Below are 11,273 nucleotides of genomic sequence, written 5' to 3' on the forward strand. Positions count from 1 at the left end.
CTGAAGCAGAAGTTTCTCTTTATTCAGATACTCGCTGCTTGGCTCTGCAGTCATCAAAAAGTCTTCTACTAAGGCAGTGATACATTGTAGTTTATATACATTTAGGGGGCAGTGCTTAGATCTGGAGACAAAGCACCTGGGTGACAACCCCAAACAAAGCATGCAAATGAAGTATTCAGGTATAGCAGCCTGCACCATTTACACCAGTCCTAATTCAATCATCATAACTACTCAAAGACTGGGCAGAGGTACCAAGAGCCATTACAAACAAAAGGTGAACATCTGAGTAATCTGGCTCATTTGACTTACAATAAGAGAACAGGAAATGGCAGGAACCTCTTGCTACAAACTTTGCTTGAGAGAATCATTTGTCTGATGTCATCATATTTACCTTAAATACTAAATACAATGTACTGCACCTTAGGTTTTCACGTGATGCTATGTCAGAACATAGGATCAGCATATTTTAAACAGTTTCTTAAATTTGTAATCCTACACGACAGTTACACAGCCAAGAGGCCAGAGACGGACTGGTTACAGATGTTTTAACAGTATCTCAATTTGCACCACTGTAGTTTTCCTTAAGACATTTTATAGGAGGTAAAATATGCGTTTATTCTTTACTACACTGCTTTTTTTTTTTTTTTTTAACCCAAATGCTGGGTTGAGTCCGTTGGGTCATTTTATTGTGCTGTATTATGTTTTTAACCCAAATGCTTGGTTCAACTTGCTGGGTCATTTTAGTGGGTTATTTTTAAAGGAAAGGAAGGAAAGGAAAGGACGTGATGTGTGGCCAAGTATAGTGACCCATACTCAGAATTTGTGCTCTGCATTTAACCCATCCAAGTGCACACACGCAGTAGTGAGTAGTGAACAAACTCACACACACACACACTGTGAACACACACCCCGTGCAGTGGGCAGCCATATTGCTATCACTGCGGCGCCCGGGGAGCAAGTGGGGGTTTGGTGCCTTGCTCAAGGGTCTCACCTCAGTCGTGGTATTGAGGGTGGAGAGAGTATTGAGAGTATTAGTCGTGGTATTGAGGGTGGAGATGGTATTGAGGGTATTCACTCCCCCCACCTTCAATCCCTGCCGGCCCTGTGACTCGAACTCGCAACCTTTCGGTTACAAGCCAGACTCCCTGGCTGCCCTGTGGCCTATATTAATATTTTTTACCTACGTGTTGGGTCGTTTTTCTACATCATTTTCATTTTTAACGCTGGGTTATTTTTTCTACCCAACCGCTGGGTTGAGCCTGTCTCTGACGAAACAACCCAGCTGCTGAGTTAAAGAGTTACAAAGGGCTTTTTGAGTCCTACAGGAGAGAGTGGTTTTCAGCGCCACCAATTTGCATGTCTTCAGCAAAATAAAGGTTTGTATACATTTTATTTCATTTATATTTTTATTTCACTGTGCTGTAAATTGTATTATTTTATGTAACACAACATAAGGACGAGATCTTAGTCAGCTGCATTAGCAGCGGTTGTTTTGCAGGATGGAAACGGCTTTTGCCTTATTCAATTTGCCTAATGATTTTATTCATTATTGCTAGTTTAACTTTAAAATATGTTCTCTAATGTCGGTACTGTTTGTTTATGGGCAGTATTTGGAATCAGTCATGATATCTTTCAGCTACGAGTGAAACGCCAGGCTGCCCCTGTTGAAAAAAACAGCATGTGCTGGTTAGGTAGGTTTTGATGCTGGGATGCTGGTTTTACCTGGTCCTTTGCTGGTTTATACTGGTCCTTTGCTCATTTATGCTGGCTCTTTGCAGGTCCCTAGCTGGTTTATGCTGGTCCTGGACCAGCACATGACCAGCTAAGGACCAGCATAAACCAGCAAAGGACCAGGTAAAACCAGCTAAGGACCAGCATAAACCAGCAAAGGACCAGGTAAAACCAGCATCCCAGCATCAAAACCTACCTAACCAGCATATGCTGTTTTTTTCAACAGGGGAGGACTGAAATTCGCAGTTAACCCGGCGAACAGCAGTCCTTCACCAGCTCAGAATGTATGTGATATTGTAATCTATGCTGTATTCACCCAAATAAATTCAATTTGTCTTGTATTTTGTCCATGTGTTCTTGCTTAATAATGAATGTTCATCTTTTGATTATTGCTGTTGCCGCTAGCAATTCTCTGTGTTTTTATAAGTTCTAGCCCATTTTAAACCAGCAATATAATATCAACTAAATAATAGTTGACTTAAACAAAATAACCCAGCATGTTTGGTAAAAACATTTAACCCAATCAGCTGGGTCAAAATGACCCAGCATGTGATTTGTCTAATATTTACCCAGCGCTGGGTTGCCAAATAACCCAAGTTGGGTTGTTTTTAACCCAGCATTTTTCAGAGCGTAGGTATATTGACCTAACTTTCAGGTTTATGTACCCTCACTATAAATACATAACCCTTTAATGTTTGGGTTAGAGTTTGTGGTTTGGTCCTTCCTCACAAGATCTGCTATTCATAGTAGCAGCACATACTGATATTTCCTGCATGACATTCATTTTCAGCACATTTTAGAATGGTAAACACATTTTTATGCCTGAGTAGATGTGGAATAATTTCAAAGATGACTGTTTTCTTTCAGATTTCTTGTTATCTTATAGTCTGCTGGGATGGAATATGAAAAGTAACGATCCATTTGAGTTTATTTTGGTTTAATCCAGTTAGCTAGATTTAGTCAATAAGACAATAAAAGACTTGAAAAAATGTGGCTGAATTCAGTAACTATATGAATGAGAAAGTAGGAAATTCATGCTCAGAAATTCAGATGAGGAGCATTTGCAGTTTATGAGGGCTGAAGAAAGAGTATGTGTGTGTGAGAGAGAAAGCATATTACCTAATTTGGCTTGTAATGGGCGGATTGCGGGGTGGGTGGAGGGTATCCCTCATAAACTTGGGTTAAAGTGCCCTCACTGATTGAAAAGTTGCTTCCAAGACCGCGCCTACTTGTTTCAGACTGAGCACTTCGAGAGAGAGAGATAACGGGACAAGCCGGTAAGAAACAGGCAGAGGATAGTTTAAATTAAGTCATATTTTCATCTTTTTAAAAGCTGGCGCGTCGAGCATCCAGCACCCTTATGTTTACCTTTGAATACTGACATTCATTCATTATATAACTATAGACTGTTTTAATTGCGTTCTGGATTTTGATAGCGATATATTTATTTGAGCTAATTTATTCTGGTATAGTGTGTATCCGTAGCGATCAATCTGTCAGATAAAATTAAACAAAATGTAGAATATTTTTATTATATTGGTCACGTCACGTGTTGCGCTTGTGTAAAAATGATTGCGTTCGAATAATCACAGAGACTTAGAATCTTAGATCTTAGAATGTACTAAGACTTTTAGAACGTAACTCTTCTTTTATGTAATTTTAAAGTAAATTTGATTTTTGTATTACTGGGTGCGGCACGTGGAGAGGCACGCCCACCACAGCGGCTTCTGTCTGTTAGGATGATGATCTCATGTCGAGCTAAATGTCATTTTTTTGTCATGTTCTTTTTAGCTTTTTGACTCAGCTCATTTAATACAAACTGTTTCAATTTCTTGCTTTCATAATACATAAACGAACTTTATTTTATGTTTTTCATGCTCTGTTTATGCTGGTGTTTCTGTTCCCATTCTGGTCTAACATAGTTTCTGATGCACAAGTGATTTTTTCCACCTAAAATTTGTTGGCAGTCAATAAAAAGTACCTTTCTTTACTTCTTAGTGCCAGGTACAACGGATGTCCACAGCTTGTTTATTTAACACAGAAAAATATCTGCACTCTAACCAGATTAAGAGAGAAGATTGAGTTATGTCTTATGTCTAGTCTCATGTCTAGTCTCCTCGTGACCTCCTCTATAGCTGTGTGTCCAACTCTCCAAGCTCATGTCATGTCCTGTTTTCTTAAACATGTATTTCCTAGGGTCTATTTTCAGATTATTTTCCTTGACATGTGCAACTGCTGTTGCATAAGGAGAAGATGAGTAATCGTATACTGTGTTGAATTCAGCAGCATTTCATCTTATGTGAGATGACAAAAGCAAGGAGTTTCCTTCCAATGCTAGTATTTGGTTTCTTTACCAGGAATGAAAGAAGAATTAAATGAGAAAGGCTTTGAATGGTGGGCGTGGGGTAGAACAGCTAGTGAGGAAAGAGAGGTTGGGGAAATTTAGTATGGAAAACATCAGGCACATCCCTCTCTTTTTGCAGTTTGATGGGATGCAGAACATCTTGACTAGATCAGCAAGTTGGAAAATTTGACACTAGGCAGGGAAAGGCAGGAGTGTAAGAGAGGCAGAGCGAGAAAAAAACGGGGGAGTGAGGGATAAATGACTCACAGTTAATATATTCCCGCCTGTGTTTAAAATATGACTGGTCGCGAGGTGAAAGGACACCCTTTTTCAACCCCCTTGGCTGTTTGTCTGTCTGTATTTGGCTCTGAATTCATCTGCCTTCTTTTGCCATTTTTACATTGCTTGTTGTCCCCCTTTCTTAACTACGTTCTCGTCCATGTACTTAACCCGAAAATGTAAACACGCATGCCTCAATTGTTTACTTGAACCTCTCCGACAAGATGAAGGAGGTATTCCTGGCTGTTACAGAACTGTGTAGGAGAGCTGGGAGAGGGCCTCAATGCGCCGATTGTTAGCCTATCTGGCTCCTCCCACAGAGGTCGATGACAGATGTACTGTAGGGTTGAGTAAAGGTCTCGCTTGTGCCGCATTTGTCTAAATAGCTCGAATACATTAGAGATAATTTCACTAACTCCCAGTCTGGAATCCCGAAACACACTCAGAGACGTTTTGTTGTAGAGTACCAATTTATTCAGTATGTGACCATTTGGATTTGCATGAATATACGGCTTATTATTCCACAAGTTTCAGATGGACATGCTGAGGAATTTTAACTACCCATGTGACCAAAATGAACTTATTGTCATCACAGATTAACTTCTGCATATATTACTCATTAAACAACCTCACTCAGCCTTGATATTAAAGTGATAGGTTACCCAAAAATGATGAATCTGTCAACATTTACTCAAACTCATTTTGTTGCAAACTTGTATGATACATGCTCACATGACTTTTAGAATCTGAAGAGATTTTAAAACAGTCGACGTTATAAACACACTAGACTTTTAATTTGTTCTGAGAACTACAAACTCACATAGAAACTTGTGACTAGTTGCTAGGAGACGCACAACAAATGAAAACAATATGTGACCCTGGACCACAAAACCAGTCTTAAGTCAGTGGGGTATATTTGTAGCAATAGCCAAAAATACATTGTATGGGTCAAAATTATTGATTTTTATTTTATGCCAAAAATCATTAGGAAATTAAGTAAAGTAAAGTAAGTTAAGTAAAGATCATGTTCCATGAAGATATTTTGTAAATTTCCTACTGTAAATATATCAAAAACTTAATTTTTGATTAGTAATATGCATTGTTACGAACTTCATTTGGACAACTTTAAAGGCGATTTTCTCAATATTTACATTTTTTTGCACCCTCAGATTCCAGATATTCAAATAGTTGTATCTCGGCCGAATATTTTCCTATCATTACAAACCATACATCAGTGGAAAGCTTATTTACTCAGCATTCAGATGATGTATTAATCTCAGTTTTGAAAAATTGACCCTTATGACTGGTTTTGTGGTCCAGGGTCACATATGTGTTCTAAAATCGCCTCACAATATCAAACATGTTAGGTATCCTCCAACCATATCCACAAGTTTCCAGGGGGGCGCTACTGTAAAAAAGAATGTGGGTACAACTTCCGGTGAGGCGGCGGATGTAGTATACCAATGGTATTTTGTGTGCTAATTAGCGAAGAGGCTAAGTGTTTTTTTGGACCATTGTTTACTTTGTAAAGTTGCACACCTTTATGAGAGATGTCATTACAGAACTTATGGACGACATATGCTGTTCGAATTTGTGTTCCCACATTGTTAGCAAGTTTGGATCAGTAAATCTTGAATCTTCAAATGACATTTGAACCAAGACATCAGAGCTTGTGTTAAAGGGCATGCCAGATGAAGCCTTGATTCAAGGCTTGTCAGGTGCGTGATTCAATTTGCTTGTCGCAATATTCGACCCCCAGATCTTACTTTGCGAGTACATTTTCATTAGGACTTATTTAATAATTACATTTTTAAATACCCAGTCATACAAGTAATATGAAGAATACAAATTATTTCAGAAAAATTAAATATTTGCCATACGCAATTAATATATGTGTACACTATTCTTCTATTACATCATAATGATATTTGTACTGGCATTTAATGGTACTGTTTAATGGGTAAATTAATTTATCAGAGTCAGAAATTCAACAAACAAACACACACGGTTAGGCTTTTATTTGTGCATATAACATGAGTCAATCAATGGAAATTGTGGTGAATGCTTCTTCCGACGGAGCTTCAAGGCTTTTGGCTGCTATGTTTTACTAACCACCAGATTGTGCTGTTTTCAACACTCTTGAAGCTTTGAATCTTTTCCTGAAACAGTCAGAGGAAAGTCTTGGTGTTTCACAAGGCTTCATTTGCCCGTCACTCCTGTCAACTGTTGAATGAATGATTGTCACGTCCTGCTTGTTTACTTTGAACCGGAAGACGCTCCCACTTTTGACGCAAGGCCTCATGGGGCGTAGGAAACTTGTGGATAGAATCTTAGGCCCTGTTTACACTGCATTTTCATTTTGTATCGGCATTTTAAAATTAAAACAACCCTCGTCTGCACTGGCATTTTCACTGCGTTTCAGAAATGACCTCCGTCCACACTACACAACTGAAAACAATGTCACATGACCATTCATAATAAGCATGATGTTATTGTTTACACAGTCGTCAAAGAAACAGAACAGAGCCTCAAATGCAACCCCTGGAGTGAAATGGGGTCTGTAATGTTTTCGTAAGCTGAAACGCAACCTCAGGAGTTTACAACCTAAAACAGGGTCTACAGCATTTTCTAAAGTCTCAGTTTTTGAGGGTCAAAAAACGCTGGAGCAGTGTAAATGACAGGCATAACTGTAGCAAAAGTGATGCATTTTAAAACGAATATGCACTAGAGTAAACATAGCCTAAAACGAAAAAACGTTTTCAAACTAAACCGGTGTCTGCAGTGTTTTTAAAAGTCTCCGTTTTCGAGGATCAAAAATGCCAACTAGTGTAAACAACAGGTGTAACCGTAGCAAAAGTTATGCGTTTTAAAACGAAAACGCACTAGTGTAAACGTAACCTGAAATGCAACCCCAGAGTTTTCAATTTTCAAAAGTCTCTGTTTTTGAGGCTTGAAAAATTCTGAAGTAGTGTAAACAACAGACGTAATTGTAGCACAAGTTATGCATTTTAAAACAAAAATGCTCTAGTGTAAATGTAACCGACAGGTGTAACCATAGCAAAAAGTAAGTTTTAAAGTTTTAAAATGAAAACGCTCTAGTGTAAACGTAGCCTGAAATGCAACCCCAAAGTTTTCAAGCTAAAACGGGGTCTGCAGCGTTTTCGAAAGTCTGCATTTTCTAGGATCGTAAATGCCGAACTAGTGTAAACAACAGGTGTAACTATAGCAAAAGTTATGTGTTTTAAAATGAAAACGCATTAGTGTAAATGTAGCCTGAAACGCAACCCCGGAGTTTACAAACTAAAACGGGGTCTGCAGCGTTTTTGAAAGGCTCTGTTTTTGAGGGTCGAAAACGACGGAGTAGTGTAAGCGACAGGTGTAAACGAAAATCCACTAGTGTAAACGTGCCCATAGTAAAAAAAACGTTAAAAGCATATTTCTATAATTTTAATTTAATCTTTTTTCAAAAATATCTGAGATGTTTTGCTTATGTTATGAGTGTAAACATAATTTCTTCCACTGACTGATTACCTTTTCTTCATTTGCTCCTAGACAACCAAGAAGCCCCTGAATAAAAGTGGACATCTATTCCTGTTACTCCCAGCTGACATTAACTTCCCTGTAAATCTTCCTTTGTGAGCCAATCATGCCGGTGGTGGTGCGTTCCTCGCCTCTCCTGTGGGCCCGTGTGGCTGCCATGGTTTTCGCCTGCGTAGCGTTCAGCGTGGCTCTTTATGGAGCGAACCTAACCCACGGCACGGGTGACTGGTGCATTTTCTGCTGGAGTTTCAGTTTCGTTGGAACTCTCTTAATAGTCTTAGTGGAAATGTTCGGCCTGCAGACCCGCTCCCCCGTCTCATGGAAGAACTTTCCGATCACGTTCGCCTGCTACGCCTCCCTCCTCTGCCTTTCCGCCTCGATCATATTCCCCCTTTACTTTCTGAAGGGCTACGCCGGTCGCGACGAGATGATCAACTGCCGCATTGTGTCCACAGTATTTTCTTGCCTCGCCACTATTGCATACTTAAGTGACGTGAGTCTGAGTAAAGCCCGTCCAGGAGAAGTCGCCGGCTACATGGCCACGGCACCTGGACTGCTAAAGGTGTGCGAGACCTTCGTCGCCTGCATCATATTCGTGTTCATCAGCGAGCCCGTATCGTATGACCAGAACACGGCGACCCAGTGGTGCCTGGCCGTGTACTGCATCTGCTTCATCTTGTCGGCAGCCATTATCGTGATGTGTGTAGGAGAGTGCACAGGTTGCTTGCCCTTCTCCTTCGCCCGCTTCTTGTCCACATACGCCCTCTTGGCTGTGGGCTTGTATTTGTCTGCCACCATCATCTGGCCCATTTATAAGTTCGACAGTAAGCATGGAGGCCAGAGCCACAGGCCCAACAGCTGTGGCTCCACTAACGGCCTGTGCCCATGGGACAAGCTGCTGGCCATCTCGGTCCTCAGCGCTCTCAACTTCATTCTTTATCTGTCTGATCTCATCTACTCGGCCAGGCTGGTGTTTGTTTCAGCTTAAGGGGTTTAGCAGGAATTTTAAAAAATGAAAAAAGGCAGAAAGAGGGAAATGGGTTGGAGAGTAGTGATGTTGAAATAAAAGGTCATAAACTATATCCACTGTTAGCTGTATTTTTTGTCATGCCTGTTTAGCAATCACGTGTACAGAAGGCAAAAAAGGTCAGACTTTGAAAAGTTTACAGAAGAGTGTAAAATGTAAGAAATGGACAAATTAATTTTAAATATATGTTACAATAAAAAATAATTTTTATATAAATACTACCGTTCAAAAGTTGGGGTTGGTATGATTTTTAAAGATTCTTTTAATAAGGCTGCTTTCAAGCGTGAAAACATTGTGAAATATCATTAAAATGTTATATGCTTGCTATTTTAATATGTTTTTTAAAATATAATTTATTTCTGTGATCTCCAATCTTCAGTGTCACATGACCCTTTGGAAATTTGGTGAAATTTGGCTGATTTGGTGTTAAAAAACATTAAAAATATTTGTGCTGCCTAATATTTTTGTGGAAAGCATGATACTTTTTCAGGATTTTTAAAATGTATGCCAAGTTAAAAAAACAGCATTTATTCGAAATAGAAATCTTTTCTGACTATTTAAAAGTCTTTACTCTCACTTTTTATCAATGTATCGCATCCTTCCAGAATAAAAGGATTAAATGAAGTATTAAAAAGGTCAAACTGGCCCCAAACTTTTGAACGGTAGTATATGGTAACACTTTACAACAAGGTTTATTAGTTAACTACATTAGTTAACATGAGCTAAGAATGAACAATACTTCTACAGTGTTTATTAATCTTACGCAATGTATTGTTAAAGTCAAAAGTTGTGTTTGTTAACATTAATGCACTGCGAACTTGAACAAACAATGAATGACTATATTTTTAAGTAACATTAACAAAGATGAATAAATAGTGTAATAAATGTATTATTCATAGTTTTTTTTTTTACATTAGGCAACACATTAACTGATGTTAACTAATGACACCTTACTGTAAAGTGTTACAATAAAAAATGACGGGTTAAAACAACAAAACTTGGGTTATTTGGCAACCCAATGCTGGGTAAATATTGGACAGAAGACATGCTGGGTTATTTTGGGTCAAATGTTTTTACCAAACATGCTGGGTTATTTTATTTAAGTCAACTATTGTTTAAAAAGTATTATATTGCTGGCTTAAATAGACTGAAACTTATTTAAAAAAATACAGAATTACTGAAATAGCGCTAATTCTCGTGCCGGTGTGTCGCCGAAATCTGAGCCGGTGAAGGGTTGGTGTTCGCCGGGGTAACTGCGAACTACGGGCCGCAGTCGCGCGTTTTACTCATAGCTGACAGATGCCGTGAACGACTCCAAAACCTGCCCTTAAACGAACAGTACTGACATTAGAGAACATATTATAACATCAAATTAAATTAAACTCATACTATAACAAATCCATTTATTTCATGCAAGGCAAAGGGCGTTTCTGTCACGCAAAGTGACACAGCTGACTGACATCTCGTCCTTATGTTGCGTTGCATAATAAAATAATACAATGAACAGCACATTAAAACTTTAGCAAACAAATAAAGTGTATACAAACCTTTAGTTCGCTGGAGGAGTGCACCAAATTGGCGGGGCTGAGAATCAGTTTCTCCTGTAGAGGACTCAAAAAGCTTGTGCTCTGACTGTAACTCAGTAGCTGGGTTGTTTCTTCAGAGACAGGCTCAACCCAGCTTTTGGGTTTAAAAAAAATAACCCAGCGTTAAAAATGGCCCAGCAACTTAGTTACAGAAAAACTACCAATTTTTTTTTTTTTTTTAAAGAACCCAATAAAATGACCCAACAAGCTGGACCCAGCACTTGGGTAAAAAAAATAACCCAGCACCTGTGTAAAAATAGTAAAAACAACCCAATAAAATGACCCAATGGGCTGAACCCAGCATTTGGGTTAATAAAAATAACCCAGCATTTTTTAGACTGTACCAAATATATAATTGCCTTAATTTGCATAACCTATGTTTGACAAAAATGGTTCTTTTTCTATTATTATGTACATGTTTCACATATTATATTTTACTTTTTATATTATTTTTTGCTCACTGTGTTTTATGTTGCTTTGCATGAAGGATTCTTTTATTGGCTACTATAACTTTGTTGAGTATGAGTGAATGTCAAACTGCCAATCAACACAGTAACACCCTTCAGTTCATTCAGGAGATCAGCTTAAAAAAACTGATTGCACTTAATATGTATGATGTAATACTTGATATGTATCAGTACATAACACTGCTGTTTGGTGCATACATGTCACACCATTTATAGGTGGACGGAATAGTACAAAATTATTTCTTAAAATGTAATAAGACACGTTGATGATGAAGGGAAATATAAATGTATATGTGGAC

General features: G+C 38.5%; 1 protein-coding gene across 1 annotated transcript; it reads left to right on the top strand.

The window, feature by feature from the left end:
• Positions 1–2,912: 2,912 nt before the first annotated feature.
• On the top strand, positions 2,913–11,055 carry myadmb (myeloid associated differentiation marker b). Its single transcript, XM_051092458.1, has 2 exons — positions 2,913–3,008; positions 7,907–11,055. The coding sequence occupies exon 2, from the start codon at positions 8,001–8,003 to the stop codon at positions 8,880–8,882; it is 882 nt and encodes a 293-aa protein (XP_050948415.1). The 5' UTR covers positions 2,913–3,008; positions 7,907–8,000; the 3' UTR covers positions 8,883–11,055.
• The last annotated feature ends 218 nt before the right edge of the window (positions 11,056–11,273 follow it).

Source organism: Labeo rohita, chromosome 2 (assembly GCF_022985175.1).
Source record: "Labeo rohita strain BAU-BD-2019 chromosome 2, IGBB_LRoh.1.0, whole genome shotgun sequence".
NCBI classification, from domain to species: domain Eukaryota; kingdom Metazoa; phylum Chordata; class Actinopteri; order Cypriniformes; family Cyprinidae; genus Labeo; species Labeo rohita.

What these genes read in the sequence shown, in the direction of transcription:
- myadmb (XM_051092458.1), top strand. Translation starts at nt 8,001, where the DNA reads ATGCCGGTGGTGGTGCGTTCCTCGCCTCTCCTGTGGGCCCGTGTGGCT.